The sequence below is a fragment of the Leptosomus discolor genome, chromosome 7 (assembly GCF_034619465.1).
Source record: "Leptosomus discolor isolate bLepDis1 chromosome 7, bLepDis1.hap2, whole genome shotgun sequence".
NCBI lineage: Eukaryota > Metazoa > Chordata > Aves > Leptosomiformes > Leptosomidae > Leptosomus > Leptosomus discolor.
In genome coordinates, this window is record NC_141397.1 from 64,530,765 (window position 1) to 64,554,410 (window position 23,646).

Genomic DNA, 23,646 nt, shown 5'->3' on the forward strand with positions numbered 1-23,646 from the left:
CGGGTGGGATTAGATGTAGTGCCGCGTGCACACAAAGTCTACAAACATGTCCAACACCCTCGAAACGTGATTAGTCCCCAGCGCATCAGTGGCCTAATCCTACTACGGCTCAGATACTCGCATTTGGCCTATTTTGGGAACTTTCATCACTCCACGACAGTAACAATATCTCCGAGTTCCCAGACTAGCAGAGCTGGAAAACGAGATGCTGATCTTCACTGATTTCATGAATTAAGCAGTGAACCGAAGCTGGGAAACCCCGGGAGCTGGAGATTGCCTAACAGCCTTCGGAGGGGGAAGACAGTCAGGCAGATGTAACACATCTGAAATGGTGAAAGACTTCAGGAGGCAGCCTTGGTCTCACGCATGCTGCTGATTTACCTTCTCCGTTTTGGGGTTGCTTATTGATACAGAACCTGAGTTTGGGTTTAGTGCGATTTTCATTCAGTTTTCTGAGAAAAGTCCTACTGAGTTTTCTGGGAGCGGGACCTAGCCCCGCCGTAAGGAAGCTTTTACGTTCCCAAAAAATCTAGCTGGTGCATTCCCGGCGTGACCTAGTCCTTACTTTGAAATTTCCGTTTCAGAAGTTCTTCCCATTGCTAATAGAACTTCAAATATTGTGAATAATTTGACAACATTATTGCAGTTGTTAATACTATTCCTCTGCCAGCAGTGCAGGAGGGAAAATTATGGGGGTGTGGTTGTTTCAATAAGCGCAGCGCTTTGAATTTAAAATATTTTGAAATCTGTTGATATAAATGCGGTGTCAGCATCCTCTGTTATATTTTATATGAAGTTTTATGCGTCCTGTGACAGCAACATTTGAAGGCTTTATCGGAGCCGAGGAATTTCTGTGCTGTGAGCGTGCGGGGAAGGTCCGACCCCCAGCAGCCAACGGGAACCACGGCGGAGTCAGGGCTGCGCCACCGCTCTGCAATCGCTCCCCCTTTGCCCGGTGACCCCGGGGCTCATCCAGAGTAAACGAATTTAGCCTGTTTCCCAATATGTGTACTAAAGCATTTTGCAAACCTGGAGAAAAATCGATGACATCAATGACTTATTCCGGAGTAAATTCGGAGAAATAGTCTCGGAGTTCCATCACCGTAAGCAATTCCTGAATTTGGCCCAGGAGGAGTGTGCAAGGAGCTGCAGCAAATACCTGGCTTGCAGAAAGCACGTCGTGTTTCACTGGGCAGCCTGCTCATGCCACAAAAAATATTTATATAACAGGGCTTACGATGTGCCAGAAGTAAAGCGTTTCCAGATGTACATCCTTACAGATTTCCGTTCGGTTGCTTCATAGTTCTTTATCGAAGTACACGCAGGCCCCGTTACAAAAACTAAGCCGGTTCTGAGCTCGTTGCTGAATTCTTTGTGTTGACTCATGCTGTGTCAGAAGAGTGAGGGGGTGACTGCTTTACGAGCCCCATGTGATGCCTTAAGAGAGTCTTTTGTTGCGCAGCTTTGCGAGAGAATAATTAACATTTTTAAGCCATTGTTAGTTCTGTTCTTCCCTTCCTTTTGTTTGCTATCTCAGTTTACGCAGCAGAAAGAAGCGCCACATTTTCACAATGGAGTCGCTGAAGTTTTCAAGATGATGGAGCGCGGGGATGAGCTAAATCTCTCCTCTCCAATTAGGCTTTTCCCCCGCGCCTCCTTTCCTGAAATAAGTGGCTTATTGCGGATTATTTCAAGCGCACTGGGGTGGAGAAGAAAGATCGCCGCGTTGATATTTCAATGGTATTTGTTCTCTTTCAGCCTAGAGGTGGCTTCTTGCAGCCACTAAAAGATTTTTTCACAGGATGGAGAAGCTCCTAGGCTTTCTGTTCAGCGTCATCCACGTGCCTTTATAGTGTCTTGCACAGACCCGCCGAGAGCAGCGCCATCGTTGCTATGTGCCCTCCCAGATGCCGCAGCGGGAGGAGGATCGGGGCACGGTGGGGCAGGGCGTGTTGCTGGCCACGCTCTGCTCTGCTGTCCGCTGCTTGCAGGGACATCGTCCCCTCCACCAGGAGCCCGCAGTAGGGAAGAGACCCCGGGGGGCTGGTGTGGTCTGTCCCTCCTGAGGACTCAGCTCTGCCACCCAGGGAGGATCCGCTTGGGATCCCACGCCCCACATGAAGTACCTGGAGCCTCAGACTGCCAGATCCACCGTCGACCGACCAACGGGAGGAATACGGAGAGAAGCTGCGCAGCACAGCAGCCAGCTCAATTTCTCAAATGTATGAAATTCCTCTTTGGAGGAAAATAAGAACTTCAGCAATGTGTAAAGAGCGGTTACAGAGCAAAATAATCACATTTTACTCACGATCCCCAGTATGAGCCAGTCTGAGGGTGCTGGGGCGGCGCAGAGGTACGGATGCAGCCCTGACGCCAGCGAACGGGCACACGAGGCATACGGAACGGTCCAGCCGAGCGCTACGAGGGAGCCCACCGAGTGCAGGGGACCCCTCTGCTGCAGCCTGGCCGCTCATCTCCCACGCGAGGACGGAGAGAAGAGCTGGGCTGTGGGGCTGCTGCGCCCTGCGGCACCCTCTTGCCAACAAAGCCAACGCGTGTCCGAGACCTTTGTTGTGTGACCATTGGCTTCCCATGCGTTGTGAAGTCCATTTCCCTGCTGGAAAGGGAAGAAAATATTTGACATTTGGAGCTTCTCAGGTGATATGAGTCGTGCTCCCCGTTCCACCTTACCATCCTTCCTTCAGACAGCCTAAAATCCACCGGGAGATGGTCTCCAGCGTGCAGGCACCCAAGAGCCCCCCGTTTAAACTCAACGTTTGGCTCAGCCAAGCTTGTTATCCGGGGTGATGGCCAGAGGTCTGAAGTGGTCCCGGGTGTTTCGGTTCTTGCAAAACCAGCCGTTTCCTGGCCATTTCCCGGGTTGAAAGAGGCTGAGGAGGAGAGATGCCATGCTGGCAGCTCTCCCCAAGCCAGCCAGCCTCCTGCTGCCTCTGCTTCACTAAAGCCTGTCTGAAAAGGCTCGAATCGGACAACTCTGTCCTTTGCACAGCCTCGTTCAGCGCGATGAACCAACGTCCCTGGCAAGGGATGGTATTTTCCCCACCGACTGCGTAAATGGCTGTTTTCTTTGGGCTGCTGCGTGCGGCGTTGCAGAGCTTTGAAGACCGCGTGCAAATAAACAGGAGTGTTCTCGGAGTGGTCCTGGCAATCCCCTTTGTTTTGCAGTAACTTGGTTGCTGTTACTTAACACCAACATTTATTTAAGTGTGAGATCACAATCTGTTTTGAAATTAAATAACGGGGCTAAAATACACTGAATTAATACGGCGTTACTAATCACCTCAAAAGGAGCATCCTCTGGCTTTTCCCATACTTGAAGCCGCAATTAAAATTTCTGTAGGTTTCTTTGAGCAAAGCCAGACATTCAGTTTACTTTGAGGATGCATAATCCTTACTTCCCTGCCTTGTCACTGGCAGAATAACGTCACATTTACCTGGGTGTGTTTTGTTTGTGAGACAAATCAGCCCTGTTGTCGCTCATTTTTTGGAAATATTCAGATTAACATCCACATCAAATATCTGTGCTTCTCACAGGCAGCTGGGTTCAGAGCCTCTCTTCTTTCTTTCGAAAAGAAAAAGATAAAAATAAAGTGGTCCCCAGCCACTAATTGTTGCTCTGATGGGGGATCCAGTTGGAAAGGAGGAGGCTCCCAGCACTGCAGCGCGTTCGCAGAGACCACTGCCTCCTGGATCATTGAAAAAAAAAAAACCTGAGAGAAGGCTGGAGGTAATCAAGGCGGTTCAGCTGGTGGGAACCGTGCTGGGCAGGACTGCCGAGCACGCTGCTGGCAGCAGTGTTGGAGAGGCAAAAAACATCCCAGAGCAGTCCTCTGCCTCCTGCAGACTAAAATATAATTTATATATTAGCTGCTACTGATGATAAAGAGATACGTCCTGCTTAGCGCCTTCGCCCCGGCAGGCTGTTTGCCTGCAGGAGACGTACGGAAAAGGACGCTCGTCGGCACCCGCCGGGCACCCCTCTGTGATTTCGGTTTACGAGCTGTTAACCGTGCAGCGGTTCACCTCGTGAGTGAGTTTGGTTTTTCTCATTATTGGCCTAGGACCTGGACCACGTGCAGATGCACCTGGAAGAAGTGAGGTTCTTTGATTTATTCGGCTACAGCGAGGAAGCGGGAACTTGGCAGTGCTTCATGTGCAACAACCCTGAAAAGGCAGCGGGTAAGTGGTCCGCCTTCGTCGCTGGTGGGCTGCGCGTGGTGGTGGTGGAGTGATGGTGGGTGGAGGCTGGAGCGAAGCTCACAGATAACGCTGGGTCTCTGGTGATGGTGGCAGAGGCTGGGGAAAAGGTTATAGCACCAGTATAGCACAGGTAGTGTCTGTTTTAATTTGAATTCCTCATTAAGCTCCTCTCACCTCAGCATCTCTGGTGAAAGAGTCAAGCCCAAACCCTACTTGGTGTGTGCTTAGAGGGATAGAATCCAAAATTAACTCAGACTCATAAATCTGCCTAACTACTCACCCCTGGGGAGTGGGAAGGATCTGCACCCATCCTGCAGTGTCCAGCTAAGAGAGTTGCATCTGCTGGACCATGTCCCAGGTCCCCTGGAGACTGCACCAGTGCCACAGGTCAGGGGACATTGGCGTAGATACCACACCCGATTCATGTCGCCTTTGTTCGCAGAATTATTTGCTCTAATATAACTCAATCCATAGTACACAGCTTCTTAGGAACAAGGCAGTGCTTAAAAACAGCCACAATACTTCAGCTGCATTAGAAAATGGGGTGGGTGGAAAATACACTTTTTCCCGGGTAAAAGATCCTGGTGACCTTTTTATTCGAAGTTTTCTGATACCCATGTGTTTTAGATCAGTGCACCGAAATTTAGAGGGATGGCCTTTTTCTTAGATGATTTTTGCCACTCTGTAAAACTCGGCACAATTCTCGCCAAGAATTTTGAATATTTTGGCCAAGCCTTTGAATAATTGGCTGTTTCAGCTATTTATTTTAACAGCTAGCATCTCTTTATATTTCATCAACCCTGAATTTAGTAAGTCTTGCAAGACTGGCACAGCCTCTGCTGCGGGCCGGGCTGCCTGTGCTCATTTCATGAGTGTTCGACCGTCTTCCTTCTTCCACAACTCTCGTGGGTCTCAACGACCATAAAAGAAATCACGCTTTGAGCTGAAATTTCATCTCACTACCTTGGTCTTGCTGTGGTTTGTCCATCACATCAGTGACAGATGTATGTCAAGCTACAAGGAAAAGGAGTCTGTCTTACTTAAAATTGTAAAGCTTAATGAAATAGCTTTGTTTTGACTTTTCAAAGACATTTAACTAGTCCAACAAGAGGAGTGTTTGTGGCAAGCTATTGGTGATGCTGGTAGGGCAGCTGTTTTAGAGCCAACAGACCAGATGAAGGTGGCAAAGGCAAACCTTGGGGGTGACGTGAGGCACCGTTTCCTTATTGATGCCGTGAGTTTTGCTGGTGACACTAGTCTGGAGACATCAAAGGAGAGCTGGCGCCTTGCTTCCCTGTTGCTCTCCTGCCAAAGCACCGTGTCCTCCAAGGAGAAGTCGAGGGAGGGCTGAAAGCAGGATGCGGTGCGGGGGGGTCTGTGTGGCACAGCACCTCATCTCTGCTGCCAGGTGTTGGGACCGGGATCCAGACCCCACCAGTACGACCAGGACAGAGCTGGTGTTTTCAAATGGGTCTGAACTCAAGGCAAACGGCCATAAAAGACCGCGACAGCAGGCACCAGTTCCCGGTGAGCTCTTCCGCGCTCTTTGGTGAGCACAAGAAAGCGGGGGCCGCCTCCGTGCCGCTGACGAGAGGCTCTTGAGCCTGTTTGCAGAGCACTTGAAGCGACATCCCGAGCAGGGTGAGCTGTGTGCTCTGCCTGACACGGACGGCCCTCGGGAAGTGGGAGCTCAACGCCTGCCCTGGCGCCCTGCGGCAGGGGGGCCGGCACGCCGCCCCTCGCTGATTCAGCGTCACTTCAGGCTGGCGAAAACTCACGTCACAGCGTCATAGGTTGTAGCTTTGGCGTCGCGATACCCCACAGAGCCGAGGGAGGAAGGCCCCATCGCTCCCAGGGGCTCGCCGTTTCCCCTGGCTGCTGCGACAAGGCACGTGCTGAGCCCGCGTCCCCGCCCCGGGTTGCCCGTTGACACGCCGGGGTCAACGGACGGGACTCGGTGGTTCAAAGCGGTTTCCACCCAGCAGCACAGCAGCTCTGTCCTTCCCAAAGAAGAGCCAAAATCCGCTCTGCGTGGAGATGGGCGAGAGCAGGGGCACTGGGCGAGGCGGGGGCTGCCCTCATCAAGCTCGCCCAGCTTTCTTTTTCTGGACTGTAACTGTCCTTTTTATGAGCCATTACTCCCTTTGTCTCAGTTTAAAGAAAATTTTGTGAGGAAGGCACGCTGTGAATATCGTGATTTCCTTCTCAGCTCTGAAAGCCCGTAGAAGCCCAAGAACATAAAGTATTGAACGGGTCGTATGAAAGCTCCGGCGTAGGAACGGAGTGTGGGAGATAGCGCTCAGTGGAATAACAACCTGCAGGTGAATGACAGATTCGCCTTAGCGGTGGTGAAGTTGAGCTGTGGCAACTGGGAAAAGTCGTACCAGAGTGGGAGACGCTCCAGGGTCTTTGGGTTTATCAGATCTGACAGAAGAAAGGAGACTCCGAGGTCTCCTTGAATTGGTAAGAAATGTAAAGGCTGTAAAACATCTTTTATTTTCATACCACAGTGGGACAGACCATTTGAAACCTCAAATACTTTTGAAAGACAAGAAAGTCATTTCTCCCTCTCAGCAATGCTGTTTAGCAACCAAATTCTTCTTGAAGAAGGAATTCGGAGGCAAATTCTTTTTCTATTATTGTCTTTTGTGTTTGGCTAATGTTGGGTTTTGTTGCATTTTTTGGATGCCGTGTTGCAAGATGCCATTTACCCCCCAGACTTAGGAAAGCATTATGCCTTAAAGCCTCAGAATGCCAGATCCATGATGGTTTTTTCGGATGGAGCTGGGAGGATTTTTTGGAGCTGGGCCACCCTTGGAGGCTGACTTTGTGAGGAGAGAGGCACTTATGCTTAAGCAACGTGGTGGATTATGCTTAGGTGGAGGCAGTTATGCTTAAGCAAAGTGCCAATTAACCCCGAGAAAGTCTGAATACCTCTCATGCATTCTTCTGATTGCAAAGCATTTCTTATACAGCCACATTTTTCCAGAAATGCTGTTAAATCATCCCAAATTCTTTTTTCCTGCCACCCACGAAGAGCATTCCCACAAATCCCACTCGTCTGCTCAACGGCATGATGTGCCCTACGTGTCTCAGAGCTAGGAAAACCAGGTTACACTATTTTTTTTTTCTTTTAAATAATGACCATTCAAGCAGAGATGCAAGGCGTTTGGAATGCTGGTCAACGCAGTGTGTGCCTCTTGTCAGGAAAAGCTGGCCTTTAAGAGCCTCATTTCAACATAACCTCCTGTATTGACAGTTGGCTTCACAAGCTCTTACACACACACACACATACACACACACACACAAAGAATCAGTAAAACCACTTGATAGCCGGAGAGGGAATTGCACTACATTCCCTATTCTGGAAGCTTACAAAGAAATTGCAGTAATCCCTGTGGGCTGCAGAAGAGACATTGTGCCCATGGGCAATGATTCGGGTAAAACTCAGGGGGTTTTTGTGAATTCCTCTTTTAAAAAAGCAATTCACTCAGAATAGCCGACACCATATTAACTTCTGAACACATTTATCTTTTGCTAGCAGTGGTGATTATCCAGTGAACTGAAATGTCCCAGCTATAATGCTTGCTTGAAAATTATAAAAAGTGGCGTTCGGTAATGTGTCCTTTCCAGGTTTTCACCAAAACCAAATGTGATGATTAATGAGAGAGAGGGAATCCATATTCCCTTAGGTTAATTGCATTTATCTTCGTCTGCTTGCCACCCGCACATTCCATTCTTTCAAGTTAAGAGGAGTTTGTTATCACTGAGATCATCCATGATTGGACTGAATTTCTGTGGGTGATTCCATGTTTCATCAAATGCAAGATTTAAGGCTTTGTTTTTTATCCATCTTGAGTTCATCTTGGAAGAGTTTGGAGGGGTTTTTTTACTTTTTCTTCAGTACCCAAACTACTTAATGCTCGAGGCACTGCAGTTCTGCAAAGAAAGCAAGATACAATTAATAGAAAATAATTCCAGTGGACACTTACATCAATGGGTACTATTCAGAGTTAAATTGATTTTGGAGTTGGTGTCTCTGTGTTGAGCTGGTTTAAGAAGCAATGGATATTACAGTAAAGAATTTTTCATTTTGAGTTTGGGTAATATTTTTAGCTTTAATGTCTGTTCTGCAGAAGAAAAGAAGCAATGACAAATATATAGTAAATATAACCTTTTGAATCCTTTAACTCCTTCTTTCAAGCTGAAGATCTCATCACGCATGTCAGCATACCACCCCACAGAGCGATTCCAAACCCAGCGATGATGTGATCACCTCGTTTGACCTTCCATAAAACAACAGTCAAAGAATCTAGTCCAATAATGCTTCTATCAAAGCAATGTTTTCTCTTTGATCTGTATTACTTTTGCATGTTTTTCTAAAGATGTCTAAACCTGATTTTTAAAAGTCAAGTGAAGGAGAACCGTGACATGCCCAAGTTGTTGCTCAGGTTAATTTAACCACGCTGTTAAAATGCGGGTTTATTTCTTGTCTGTAAACACTGCATCATGTTATGCCCTGCCCTGCTATGCAGAAAATCTCTATTTGTAGACTTTGTCATGTCACATCTTGACCTTTGCTTGGGCAAATTAAGGAGAATCACATTCGGGGATGATTCTGTGAGAACACACTGCAGTAGTTCCCCATGATACGAATAACCGTGTGAAAGATCAGTCTTAAATCATTCTTGTATCACTTTTCTGAGGTCTTTTAACTTGTCCTTATTCATGCAAGGTGAAGAAATCAAATCCAGACATGATTTTCCAATACCTAGTGTGTGTGTAAGGACAGCGCTCGCTCCAGTTGGCAGTTGATTGCATTTTTAAAGAAACCTTCGAAATGCGTTAGAAGTGCAGAGGCCTCTTTCCTATAACCCTGCCCTGCCGTGGAAAGCAGTGGGGGCCACCAGCTCCTGAACTGGGTTTTGGGAAGAGTTCAGACCAAAGGGTGAAGCTCTAAATTTCCAAGGAAGTACGGACTTAATCGGGGTGTCCCTTGCTAACAGGGCTCCACGCACTTTGTCCTGCTCTGCACGCAGCAGGTATCGAGCGGCTACAGTGGTGACTGCGCAAAGTCCTCCCCTAAGGGTTGGGACGGGCTCCACCAAGATGTTTGGGGGCTGAAGCTCTTGCCCTGGGAGGAGGGGCTGAGGGGGAAGGGCTGGTGCAGGCAGAGCTGAAGGGGGACTTCACAGTAGTCTGCCCACACCTACAAGGAGGTCACCAAGAAGATAGATCCGGGCTCTTTTCAGTGGTGTGTGACCGGAGGGCAAGAGACAACAGGCCTAAGTTGGAGCAGGAGAGGTTCAGACAGCCTACAAGGGAAAGCTTTCCCACCACGAGGACAATCCAGCATTGGAGCAGCTTGCCTAGAGATGTTGTTGAGATTTTCAAGTCCCGGATGGATAAATCCATGAGCAACCTCGTCTGACCCCACGGGTGACCCTGCTTTAGGCAGGAGCTTGGATGAGAGACCCCTTGAGCTCTCTTCCAGCTGAATTGTTCTGTGATCCTGTGAAGTGAGCCGCAATGAAAATAAGCAAAAGGACTTAGAAAAATATTGGAAAAGAGCTTCATTCTTATCTTGCATGAATCTTTTTCTTCTAATCAGACCCTCAGACATACTGGCATCAGATTCATTATGACGACTTTGGAAGCTGACATCAGAATTCCCCATGGGCTTCTTTGTGGATGTAGATGAGAAGTGCTCTGCTAGCATTGCTTCCAGCCACCCGGTGCTTAAAGAGAGACCAGCGTTTCTTTAGTAAATCCTGGTTTTGGAAGATTTTGGCCATAAAAATCCACTTTAGGCCAAAATTGCGCGTTCACTTCCTTTGTCATGTTGCATTTCTGAACACCAACCATCTCGGTATCTTCTGGTCCCCAAACTTTTTGTGCTTTACACCTTCTTAGTTTGGGTTAAAGCATGTCCCTACTGCACTGGAATCGGTATCAAAGCCATTTCCGAGGGACCAGGAGCCAGGCAGACGCGCAAGACCCAGCCACTGAGCAATTGTTTGTTCACATCAAGTCCTTCTTTTCCTGTATCCAGATGTTTATGCAGCTGAAAGTCACTGGGCACATTACGAATTCTTTATTGTTATCATGTAGGAGTAGAAATTCTTTTCCTGTCCTATCTTTGCTGTTTTTTATCAACCTGAAGTTCTCTCCTTTTTCTTTTACGCACGCTCCAGGAAAGTTTGCTACTTGGTGCTGCTGGTTTGAGTTTCTCAGATTCACAGCTTTTTGCTCGCTGTCTCTCACTGGGTAGACTTTGTCGTAGCGGTTCTGACACTTCATCTTGGGAGACGATATGGAGCCATGCCCTGTTATTATCACCCACAAGCTACTGAGATGGTCATTTCCTGACAGCAAACTGAGTATTCTCATGGTGAGAAAACATCCTCCACCAAGGAAGCGCACGTGTGAATGGCAAATTATGGGACTGACAGGGATATTGCCCTGCACATCGTTAAGTCAGAAATTTGATGGGGCATTTGCACAATAAGCAAGCTATCCGCTTAGATGCTGTTTAAAACTAATTGTAAAAATTTGAAACTTTTAATCTGTTCTCACAAACTGGGCACATTGTAATGCTGGTTGTATAAACAGGGACCAAAGGCACCAGTGGGTGGTACGAGAGCACGAGGACGGGTACTCAGACCTGCTAGACAGCCGCTGGCCCCATGGGACTGTCCTTTTGCTCAGCTCCCAGAGAGAATGACTCTTAAAGATGACCACAATGGGTATCCCAGCAAATCTCAGCTGCAGAAATGCCAGATAATACCTGGGACAGCCTTAGAAAGCTGTTCAAAAAGAAAAACAGCCCTTCTGTTCCCACTACGTTTCCCCCATGAAGCTGCCGTTGGCAGACGGTGTCCCTTCTAAGGGGACATCAGCGCCGTCACAGGCAGAAGTGACCTCACGGTCCTGCTGGGGTGAAAAAGCCAAGACTCAACTCAAGTCCGATGGACTCTTTTTTTTTTTTTTTGCAGAAACAACTTTATCTGAAAAAAAAAAAACACCACCACCTTTTTCCTTGCTCAAAATGGATTACTATTTTCTCCAGCACTTTTTTGTTCAGTGGCATTTGATGATACGTGGTGTGCGTCACGTTACCTGCGTGAGCTGGATTTCAGCTGCTTTCTGCTCCATTTGCACAGGGTTAGTCGTTATTAGGGAGCTTCGCTACAGGGTCTTGTTTCTCTTGTCTAGAGAAATGGGGAGTGTGCCTGTGCAGGGTTGTTTTGCCATGGATTCATTAATTCTACATGTTTTATATGAGTGTAAATTCAGCGTAGACCACATGGCACGAGGCTCCTTCACGAAGGCACCTGCCCTGGACCAGTGCTTCAGAAACCCACGTCAGGGCGGCAGAGGGACGTACGGCCTTCGGGCTGCCCCGCTTTGGGTTTCCCTGCCATAGAGCAGGGAGATTCCCCGTGGCCTTTGCCATCCCCCTCTGCACAGCCCGTTCAGCAGAGGGTTTGAAAAGCCCCACCCCAGCGGCAGTATCCAGCCCCAGATCCATCATTTTGGGTGTTGTCCCTGGGGACACCCCCAGCAGCAGATGAGCGTGCGGAGGCAGGACGGAGGCTGCCAGCAGCCTCCCGCTGCAAAGAGCTATCGCAGAAGCACCACATCACCGCACGTTGTGACGGCCTCATGGCCGAGGAAGACTCGAAATCCCCTCAGGTGAGCATTTTCCTGCTCCCATCTCCAGGATTTTCACATCAACTGAGTATTTATCTGAAAACAGCCCCCACCCCAGCCGCGCTCTTCTGAAAGGCAGCGGAAAAAAGACTGCCCGTTGAGGAAATCTCTAAAATAAGCGAAAACATGTATCCATAGCTGTCCTGACAGCAATATTTAACACAATTGTGAGGTTTTTATGAAGGAGCACACTGTAAAACGTGGCTCTGTGCCGCTAAAGAGTGTGTTGTGGAAGCGGTGCAGCCCCAAACCAGCTTCCCCTGTAAATTTGTGCTATTTTGCAGTGACAAAAATGATGCAGGGAGAAAGCAAGCCTCTGTTTTACTTTGTCCCACGCCAGGCTGGGTGGTGTAACGCATCGGTGCTGGCGTGCAAATATACAGAAAAGAGCTGCTGCGTCGAGCTCGGGATGCAGGGGGCTGCGAGGAGCCGAGCGGCCCGTTTTTATGGTGGATAAATCACAGCTGCGGTTCCCCATTGAAGCTGAAACTTGGCCACCTCCCCCCCTTTTCATTCAGTCCATCTCCTTCCAAAAACTCCCTATCTACAGAGACGGAAATATTTATAGTCTTTCTTGAGGAAATTGCAATAATACGCACTGAAGACCCCCGAAGCCTGCCTCTCTGCCAACATAAACCACGCTGGGGAGAAAATACATTCTTTATCTAAATCTGATGCATTGTATTTGCATTGTTTGGTTTTCCTCTACCAGACGGGAGGTAGTGAAGAGAGGTACGTGCCTAAAAAGCTATAAATCCTTTGAAACCCCGGGTGCTACCTTTGGTGGCTGCGCTTGGCCACCCCACTCACCTCGCGTCCTCAGGATCCCACCAGCCTACTGCGTTTTGGGTTCTGAAAGGCTCACGCACAGATGATGGCAAATACTTTCAAGAAAAGGCATTCCTGGATCAACTTTAATGCTAAGGTATGCGCGTATGGCCAGCCAGAGGATAACTGACCATCTGACAGATGCTGGGAAGGGCTCCAAGTCAAACATCACACCAGAAAACATCCGTTCTCAGGCTGCTTATGCCTTGGACTGGTCTATCTGATCCATCGCGTCCTGGTGTAAAAATAGAAGGGAAAGGAAAAAGAAACCCAGCCGTGGTATGAAAGAATTGTTAAATTGTTTGCTCTGAACGTGAAGGGCGGTGGCTTGAGGTTGCTCTGTGGTCATGGTTTAAAGCCCATGGTGATTCCCCTTGGTTGCTGGGCTTTTCTTGTGCTGGAACATTCCTGTTTGCGTGCAAGGTTTTGGGAACGCTCTTCCAGCTCCCAAAAGCTCGCATGCTTCCACCACTGTGAATGTAGGTCCCAGGTGACCACCACGGTCACAGGGCTGGTGGCAGAGGTGGCCACATCCTTATAAACACGCCGTAAATGAAAGCGCAAGGCTTCCTAATATTCACGCTGTTCTTTGAATTCTGAAATTAATTTCAACTTTAGCAATAATTTTGCACTAAGGGGGGAAAAAAAAAGGTTTTCCTTCCCTGGAGACTTCATTTGTTTTTTACTTTGAAGGGAACCGACTGAAGGAAAATCTATAGTGACAAACATAAGGTATTTTCCTAAGGCAAATTGAACCACGAATGGAAGATGAATGGACTGGGAAGTGGCGGAGCTGAAGGTGAGGCAGCTGAGCGTGCCTGCCCTTCTGCTTCCACGCTGATCGCCGTCATTCCGGGTTTGAGCTCTATACTGTACACTGTGTCTTTTTAATGACATTTTAGATTATTCTTGGGCAACGTGCTGTAGCTCAGGTGACTGGGGGGGACAGAAGCTTTCGTGTCTCTCCCTCTCCTCCTGCCTCGTCTTTGGCTTGGGCAGAGTTACCCACCTTGTATCTGAAGCAGGCTCTCTGCACACGCGTGGCAGAAATGCTGGTTTAGCTCTTACCACCCAGGGTACAGGCGAGGCGGTGTTATTGGCCAACAACACGCTAATAGTTTTAATTTTGCCACAAGACGGTAAAAACATCGATGTCCTCAGTGGGTAACATGATGAGAAGAGTCTGACTGTCCCTGAGGGAGCAGGACAGACACCGGGTCCCTGGGGGCTGAGCTCTGAGTTGCTCTGGCATTTGCAGCGCAGATGTCAAAATAAATTGTGTTATTTTAGAAACGCAGAAGCGATAGAAAACATCACGTTGCCAAGCGGTCAGTGCTGTGAGATTTGCAGGACGTAAATAACTCTGGGTTTGTTGTAAGGATTATTTTGTGCAAAATGGATTGCTAATGTGAAATGCCTTTTGAAACATCCCTGAAGAGACAATAAAGATGTAACAGGGAGTGACCTCTGCAAAATGGAAGGCTAAGTTATTGCTCAAACACTGGAGGAGGGAGGGCTGATCATAAACACATCCCTTTCCCGAGGGAAGAAGGAGTTGTGTCTCGGGAGGGTGAGGAAGGGAAGGGTCATGCCTGGGAGACAAAGCCCTGGGACTCACCAGCCCCTTTCTCAGCAAAAAGTCACGTTTCTGAGCTGAAATTACCTATGAGAGGTTGGCAGTCGTTCCAGTGGGGGGGCGCTCGGTCTCTCAGCCCCACGTGGACACCCCACTTGAGGCTCTTAATTCCTTCTCCCTTGTGCTGCTGCTGCAACGAAGCAAACTACTGCAGTTAATGGAGAGCAATATCCTTAAATATTCCTATCCAAAACACGGCACAGCAGGAATGTAACTGTACTGAGCTCTGTAGCGTGCATTAAAGCCTCAGAGACAATAGAAACGCCTACTTTTAATTGCATGAAATTATAAATGATTATTGCAGGGCTGAGGAACGACTGGGAGGCGTAACGGTGGGGAGAAGTAGGGAATAGAAAGGGAGTAGAAGAAGCGATGGACGGAGGAGCCCGAGCTGTCAGCTCCATCTGCTAGGCCTCCCAAGCAAAACATGACTAAGGGCTGACATGTCTTTCTGCAGTGACAGCTGAACGCTTGCGGTCGGGAGGAATGTGGTCTTGGAGCTGACACAGCTAAAAACTGCAAAAAAAAAACCCCTTCTCCGCATCGCAGCAAAAGCCTGGCTTTCGGCTGAGGCGAAGGGAGGACAGAAATAACCCCCTCGTTGTGTGTTCACCTCCCCAGTTGTAAATCAGGATGGCCAACCTCTGATGGAAGGCAAGCTGAAAGAGAAGCAAGTCCGGTGGAAGTTTATCAAAAGGTGGAAAACGCGCTACTTCACTCTGGCTGGCAACCAGCTGCTTTTTCGGAAAGGCAAATCCGTAAGTCAGAAGACCATCAATTTGATTTCTCTCTTTCCCTCCTCCCCAACACCATTCCCCAGAGGCTTTTACCGCTCAGCTTTGCCCGTGGTCTCTGCGCCGCGTGGCTAACTTCAGCCAAGGGGTTGCTCCCCGGCTTTAGTTCTGTTTTTCTCTCTGGATCAAAAGCGTGAGGTTTTTGAGAGTGCTCGGTGTCAGACTGGCCAACAGGTGGCCAGGGCTCAGCACCGCGACTTGGTCGTCTGTACCCTGCTAGCTGGTGACCTGTGCCTGAGCATCGTCCCCTCTGCCTCGAGGCATCCCAGGGTCACCTCTCGGATACTGCAAAAGCTTCTGCTCCTGAAGGAATTAGAGTGGGTTAAAAAACAGATTCCAGCCTTGACCAGAGATTCTTTATTTCCTTGAATAAACACAAATTCAATAAATTCTGCACAGGTAAACAGATAATCCAAAAAATAACAGCGTCTTCCAACTAAAGCCAAACCTCAATACTCCTGATAAATAATCTTTATTTTTATAGAAACCTAGTAAAGCTCCTTAAGCTTCCTAAATGTCTTCCCGAGCCCTTTCCTATAAGAAATACAACAGGGTGTCCTGCCTAGGAGGAACGTGTGCCCTTCATGGGACAACACAATCCTTCTGAAAGCAAGTAGTTCTGGCAACAGCTCTTTCCTTACTTTCTAGTGGCTTTTTCTGATGTTTTGGTTGAGATTCTGAAGACAGTTTAACCCACACATGTACCATAGCTGCAGCTCAGTACTGGCTGACGCTCGCTTTTGGAAGTGTTAGAATAATTGTCATTTTTTAGTGAGTCGTTTGCCTTGTAGAAATGTATTTAACAGGATGGCGGCTTTAATTAGCTCTCCCAACGAGGCAGGCATCAGGCACATCAGAACACCCTGATTACTCCTGGGATGCGATCGCCTCCTTCGATTCGCATTCTCAGCGCTCCCCCTGTTCCTGAGGGGGACGTACAGCGCGTGGCCGGCGGGGGAAGCTGGCAGCTCAGCTTGTTGAACAGCAGGTTTTGCCCAGCTGCGTCATTCGTATAGATTAACTTTCCCTTTTTAACTGGCAGACTCAAGGCTTCTTTCCTTTTTTTAACGTGGAACACAAATACCTGGACTGGTTCGTCAGCGAAGCAGGCTGGCGTCCAGCCCCCCGGGGACAGCAGCAGGGTTATTGCGCCCGGGTAATCAGGCTTTCGAGCTGGTGCGTTATATCCTGTTACTTCTACATTTTTGGCCTAAACTCGAGAGTCAAGTCCTGCCGTTAACCATTGCTTGGGGTGCAGCCTGGAGCAACCCTGAGCCCACCAGTTTCGGTTGCACGCGCGCCCTGGGCTGACTATTGCAGGCGCCGAACGCGGGATTTTCAGCCCTTTAAGCAGAGCTCGAGGTGTGAAGCCTCACAGAAGTGGTTTGGACAATGAAAGCGTGATTTTTCAGATCCCACGGGAGGTCTGCTCCTGCACACCTCCGGCACCCGGCGGGAGGACCAGCCCCGCACCTCGCTGGCTGGGTGTGGGTACCAAAAGCATTGCAAGATGGAGGGCTACAGGCTGCGGCCGGCTAAAGCCGTGGCAGAGGCTCCTGCCCAGCTGCATCTGGTGCTTGCTTCAGTCTTCGAGGCCGGACGGTGCCTGCCTGGCTGAGCCCAACGGCTCTGCCCCGTCATCTCTGGCGCTGTGGAGCAGGGCTGGGTGCTGCGTGGGTGTTTGGGCTTGACATGCTGCTCGCTTAAAAATACAAACCTCACACAGAGGAGGTATTGTGAGATGGCCAGCTGGCTGTGCCTGCTTATTCCTGGAGCCTCACCATGAACCTTCCCTTCGTCAGAGTAACCACGCGGACAATATTCGCTCTGTGTAAGCAACTGCACGGCCAGTGGGTAAGGGGGAGGCAGGAGAAAACCACGATATAAGAGGTCTGAAAAAGAGCCACATCCTAAACTCCTGGAAACTTGTGGTAAACTCTTTCCACAGAAATGTGCCTAGGGTACAATCAACTTTCTTTAGCAACTTGAGGTCAAAGGCTGTGTGGCAACGAAGGGAGTACCTCATTTTTGCTAGATGGGCTTCTAAGCGTAAGGGTCAGGCTCACGGGGTGCAAAGTTTTGCTTCTCGAGTCTATTGTTGCTTTGCGTTTTCTGTGATAAATTTTTCATCGTGGTTACCCCAGGCCAGGTTTCAGTGCAGAGCCAGCTCGATGCTGTCGATAAACCCTTAATTGGTGCTTGTGGAAGCAGGGGAGGGTGAGCCACTGCTGTGGTCCCGTGGTCGTGCATGGGGAATCAGCGACAGCTCTGGAAACATTTGTTCCCATGTGAAGCTGGAGATGAACCTCATTGTTGATGGGAAGTCATTTGGTCAGAACTGAACATTTGAGAGGGATGTTATCCATTTAAAGAAAACTCCTCAGGTCTGGAATGGGGTCGTTGATAAAAAAAATGAATGAGACAAACAGATAAATGTTCCATCCCAGAATGAGCAACAGCAACACCAGGGGATGGAGCTGTGCTGGGAAGATGACGGCTCTGTGTAGTCGCTGCTGTTTGCAGCCCACGGACCTCCCGTGTCCCAGAGGGGTCTGTCTGCTCACCCAGCCGCTGGCCCTGCCGAGGGATTCATGCCAAGCTCTCTTGCTGGAGAGCGGCTCCAGTCAAGGGATGGAACTCAACACCATTTTGAGTCAGAAAGGAGGGCAATGCCCGGGCATTATGGCACTTCAGGAATGTAGGAGACCTTGACTGCAAATCATACGTATATATGCAACACAGAAGAGCTCCAAAAGCTGGGAAACACATCCTGAGTATTTATTATGGATGTGGAAAAATGGCAGATCAGTGGTAATGGTAGGGGACTATCAAACCCCAGAGAGGAATCACATCCATTGATTGGGCTTGGGACTTCTTTTGGATGGTCTTTTCAGATGAGCTTTTCCTTAGAACAGGAAAACGTTCCTGGTTCTGTCCCAGAAGGACTGAGACATTATTGCAGGAGAAGTCTCCCTGCCCCGTTCTGGTCCTGCGTTTCAGACCTGGCCCACTGGGAAAGCAGATGAAGCTGGGGCAGGCGGAGCAGCTCTGGAGACAGCAGTTCCCACACTGCAGCCTCTCCCGAGTCATGCTCAGCTCCTGCAAGACAATTAACCGCTAATTCTCACTCAGATCAGTCCAGACCTTTCCTGTATGATAGCAGCAGAAAGCTTTCGGAAAATCTGCCTTACTCCTCTTGGTAAAAAGTATAAGAAGCTCAACAGGAGAAGCATAAATATTTTTGAGGAATCAGGGCCTTGGGCTTAAACTTCTCACCTGGAGACCCAATTCGTGTATTTTTTATGAGCTCACAAATCTCTTCTCCTGCAAGAAACTCTCATGGTTTTGTACAACTATCTCTAACGCTCCCTGCATCGTATTTCTCACAATGACTCTAAGATTTCCTAGGTGTACCTACTTTATGCGTTTTCAAACAGAATTGCAACTGAGCTGTCCTGTATTCTCCATCCGCACTGAGCAATGCCATGGTTTCCCTCACATCCCTGGGTCAGACTCAAGGTATCTGTTCTGTTTGCAAAACCAACAAAAGGAGTCGCTGCTTCCATTTTTGGGTGGAGACTCTGAGAAGGGGAACAACTTATCACTGCTCAAGAGAAGAGAGGTGTCTTCAGTCCCCCAGGACTGGCTGATTTTTGTACCTAGGATGCATTTGCCATTGGCACTAGTTGTGCCTGGCACCGTTAACTGAGGGCACTGTCATTAACAGCCAGAGAAAGGAAAATCCACGCCCGTGTTAACACCTGGAACTAAAAAGCACAGATGCTGAGGGGGAAGAGCTCCTGGGTGTGGACCCTCGGCCGATGGGTGCAGTAGACCGTGACAGCTCAGGAAACCCGATGGTGTTCAGTGGGGGAACGTGGCACTGCATGGGAGGGGGGTTTCTACCTCCCCTAAGGCTCTTTTAGGAAGTCCCCATCAGGGCGTTTGCCCGCACGAGCACTGTTTACAAGCCCAGCTCTAGAGACATCAACTGTTGATTAAGATGGTGGAAGCTCTACCAGATGAACTTGGTTCTGTCTGTCTTCCCTGTGTTTCAGAAAGACGACCCCGACGACTGCCCCATTGAGCTCAGCAAGGTGCAGAGCGTCAAAGTGGTGGCAAAGAAGCGCAGGGACCGCAGCCTGCCCCGGGCCTTTGAGATCTTCACCGACAGCAAGACCTACGTTTTCAAGGCCAAAGACGAGAAGAACGCCGAGGAGTGGCTTCAGTGCCTCAACGTCGCCGTCGCGCAGGCTAGAGAGCGGGAGAGCCAAGAGGCCACCACCTACCTGTAGAGCTGCTGGCACCTTCGTGGCCGCGCCAGCAAACCAAACGTGGCTGGGATCGCTCCAGCGCAGAGCATCCCACCGCCAGACCGTGGACCTCTTTTACCTCCAAAAGCTCCTGAACCATGGGAAACTGCGGGGAAGACCACGTGTTAGCGTGGGCCAGGGGGAGCTTTGTGCAGTGCGAGGGGTCTGAGGCATCAATAACGCTACGAGGCGATGGGGTGCCACCACGCGGGAGCTGGGATCGTGGCTGGTGTAGAAGGAGTTTCCATGTCCACGTGTGAAATGCAGGTTTTTTTCCTTCAACCTCAGCCCCTACAAGCCAGGAGACGTGGTTAGAAGCAAACCTGGACCCCTCAGCCTTTGCTTCTGAGATGCACAAGGGCTCGGTGGCTGTAGTAGACACTGCTGAGAGCATTGGAGCGCATACGGACTTTCCGCTTTCCTGAATCACTTTCTGGCTGTAAAAAGTTACTTTTCCTTCTTATTTAATCTCAGTGTACTTTATCCTTTTACTGTTTAGAGGTGTCTGCGGAAAAAAAACAAATTTGCTGCTTCTTTCAGGTTTGAAATTGAGCAATTTTAAATATTTAATACTGCTGGAAAATAATTTTAAATATTTAACTGTTTTGATTTTCCCTCTTTTTCCTGCTTTTTCTCCCCTTTGTAACTGAATGTAACTTTTAAAATTTATTTTCCTTTCTTTTTTTAGTTGTCTTCTCTGCTCTGTAACTTTTCAAAATTCCTCCAAAACTGGAAAATTCCCAGTTTGTTTGATTTTTTTTTTTGTGTCACTCTCGAGTGATTCCAAAGTGGAGGAAGTACTGCAGAAAAGACTGAAAGGAAAAAAGGAAAAGAGGGAGGGGAAAAAAAGAATGTGAAGTCTGCAAGTGAAGAAATTAACTCAGGGATCATTGAAGGCTGAGTAGAAAAAAATATTTGAAATTTTCCAACCTAGAAAAATGTATTTTTTGCAAGAGGTTGTTGCCAAATAGAGGGACTTGAGAGTGGGGGAAAAAATAAGGAAAACAATTAACTGTAATGCTCTTTACTGTGATAGGTATCTTCCACTCAGTAGCAGAGGGAGCCCACAGCTTTTCTGAAAGTTCCCTGCAGAGCATGGCAATATCATTGGCTTTCTGAAATATTCTCTTGTCGACTTTCTGTCGTGTTTGCCGGGTGAGTTTTGGCCGTGGCTTTGCGGCCGGGAGGGCAGCTGGGGCTGGGGAGGGGGACAGCCCTGCTCGGGCGGCTGTGACGGCAGGGACCCGCCGGGGCTCATGGAAAGCACTTGGGGCACAGGGAGCGAGAGGGAGTAAATTTGGATTAAATCCTATTGGGTAAAGCTGGTGCTGGTGAGTCAAGCCTGTCCTCAGCGGTCACCATGAGGTTCGTGTCTCAGGTCACCGCGAGGGTGCAGCTCAAATGCCTGCATCCCTCTGAATTCACCATTTTTCCACCATCCCATGGTCCCAACTCTCTTGATTTCACTGGGGCTGCTCGGCGGCTCTGAAAATGGGGCCAAGGACAGCTGAGAAATGTTCATTCCACCCGCGCTCAACTTCTCTTGCTTTGGGAAAGAGGGGCAGGGCTGGCACCATGGGGCGAGGATGCTCGCGGGCAGGCCAGCTCCCTCGCCGTACCCTCTCCCTGCTGCACTGTGCGCAGGGAGGAGAAGATGGGCATGAAGCTGAGCAAGGGCTGGAAGAGGCGTGGAGGGAGCGGGATCCGAGTGATTTAACCTGATGGTTTGGTGCCGGCTTCCTTGATGCCGATGTTCAGCGGGGTTTACGGCCCAAAGCTTGGAGCCTTGTAGATAAATATTTATCTCTGGCGTTTGATAACTTGCAAGCTCCGAGCGTTGCTGGTGTTTGTCTCGCCGGCTGCCAGAGCTCTGTGATTTGTTACGCTGACAGGTAAGACGCTAGCATTTGGTAATGAGCATTTACTTGAATTAGAATGAGAAAAAAATTAGTTTATGGTACTGTACAAATACCTGAGTTCTGCTGCTGGAGCTGGTGGCTCCAGAGGAGTATTTCTTAACCTGATCCATCAACGCACCATCAAACCTTTTGGGGAGAAACACCATGGACCTTGGAGCAGTACCAGGGCAACGAATTTCCATTTACAGTGAAAATCAGGCTCAACTTTGACAGGCCGTTTGGCTATTTCTGGGTCCCCCTTTTTAGTTGCCTGCACTCGTGGGGATGTCTGTGTTTCTTCGCTTGTTTTTTTTCCCCATTATTTTTAATCATTTCCCGGACCCAACAACAACGTTTATGGAGGCGCTGGGGGACAGTGGTGGACCAGGGAACTGGCAGAAAGACGCTGAGACCTTCTGCGCTGTGGCGCTGCTGTAGCCTCGCACGGGCAGAGTGCGGTGAGTGCAGGGTGGGAAATAAAAATAAACAAGCTCAAAATCGGTTTGGAGCAGGATTAATCTGAGGTGACCGAGCTCTGATGGTGACCTTGGGGTGGCAGGGATGATGTACCTTCCTGGTGCCACCACGCTGCCCGCCCGTAGCCCTGATAGCACTTTCCAAACCATCCCTCCAGCCCGGAGAGGTCCCTGTCCCCTTGCCTGTGCTGCCCAGCTGTCCTCCTCCTCCTCCTCGGCCACCGAGCACCAGCTGGACCAATCCCAAATCACCTCTCTTCCAACTCTCCGCATTTTCCCCAAATCCTCTTTGAGACAGTAAAACAAAACTGGTAATTCCTTCCTTATGTTCTCGCGCTCCTTCCACGACTCCTGCGGGAGTTCATATATGTTTGTTTTCTTTTGCTCGAGGGTCTCCAGTATTTCCTGAGACCTGGTTCCTCCCAACGCTGATGGGCTGGAGCTCTCCTCCAGCCCCGGGGACCTCCTGCCCCGGGGACCTCTCCAGCCCGGGCTCCTAACGCGTGTCGAACAACTGACCTGGCACCCGTGCCCTGGAAGGTCAGCAAGCCCCGGTCTGAAAAGATAATATTTTATTTCCAACATTCCCATGCTGACTGGAGAAGGAAGCGCTGATAGCTCACACCACGCAGCCAGCAGCTGAGAACAAAGCGGTTGCTGAAGCGTTCCTGGATGATGGAAAACCAGGGAGGGCTTTAAAGCCGGCCATAGGTCCGTAGATCTAAAAGATAAATTTGCATTAGCACTAACGATGTCAGAGGGGAAAGAGAAGCCCTCTGTCAGTGGCCCGTGCAATGCCTTAACCAGATCCAGGCTTCCCGATGCTCTCGGCGCTCGGGAGAGACACTGAAATGTTCAAATTCCTGAAAATTCTTTTCACAACTAAAACGGGGAGATGAGCGTTAGATCATAGAATGTAGCAAAGTGACCAGCACGACTTTGTTAAAGCTCAGTTTAGTTACGGAAAATATTGAAAGCCCATCTGGGACCAGTCTATCCAAGCTGACCCCTGCAGAGTCCGGCTTGCCCGGTACAGAGCTCCATCCCACTCCCTGTGGCTTACAGGGAATCGGCATCGTGTGCCCTGTGCCAATAATACATTCTAATAACGTTTACAACATCTATGACACTTCATGCGTCTAAAACACATGAAGTCAAGCCTGACGCTGAAGACCAAAAGCGGGTTTTTTTCGGGAAGGCGTGCGCTTTTCATCCATGACCCTTTATTTACTGTTCTCTCAGTGATGCGGGACTGTTTGTTGGGGGTTGCTCGCGCACGGAGTACGAAGCAGGCTTGATGCAGACAGCCTGCACTCCGGGACATCTCACAGCACGTCAGCAGCGGGGAAGAAGTCCACAGTAAGCTGGGTATTATGTCCACCCAAATAATGCAGGTCTGCAGACCGGACTGCCGCCACCTCTGCTGCCTCTGGAGGCAAACGAAGCCGTGGAGCCAAAGGAAGCCGTGGAGCCAAAGCTCAATTTGAAGGCAGAAGTACAAGGGTAAGAAAAGACATACGATGGGAAATGTCCACAGCCTCTCTGGCAGACGAGGAACGGAGACTTCAGTCATTTAATTTTCAATACCTGGACAAATAAATCCTTAATTTACCCACAAGATGCATCATGGAGTCTAATGGGAATGAAGTTAATTCATAGGCGTGAACTTGTGGATTTATGGTCTTAAGTTCCAGAATTAGACCCTGCACTAAACCCTAAACTCACCCACTGAGGCACATCACTGGAGTGCAAGGATACAGTAAGCTG

The 23,646-nt window shown here is 49.1% G+C and overlaps 1 protein-coding gene across 3 annotated transcripts in view; it reads left to right on the top strand.

Moving 5' to 3' along the window:
* VEPH1 (ventricular zone expressed PH domain containing 1) overlaps positions 1 to 19,487 on the top strand; it is an 87,941-nt gene extending 68,454 nt beyond the window's left edge. For all 3 annotated transcript variants that reach the window (XM_086468201.1, XM_086468202.1, XM_086468203.1), the window contains 3 exons: positions 4,083 to 4,200; positions 15,020 to 15,156; positions 19,251 to 19,487. In XM_086468201.1, the coding sequence (XP_086324327.1) occupies positions 4,083 to 4,200; positions 15,020 to 15,156; positions 19,251 to 19,487 (492 nt within the window). The remainder of the gene's footprint in view (positions 1 to 4,082; positions 4,201 to 15,019; positions 15,157 to 19,250) is intronic.
* Positions 19,488 to 23,646: the final 4,159 nt, after the last annotated feature.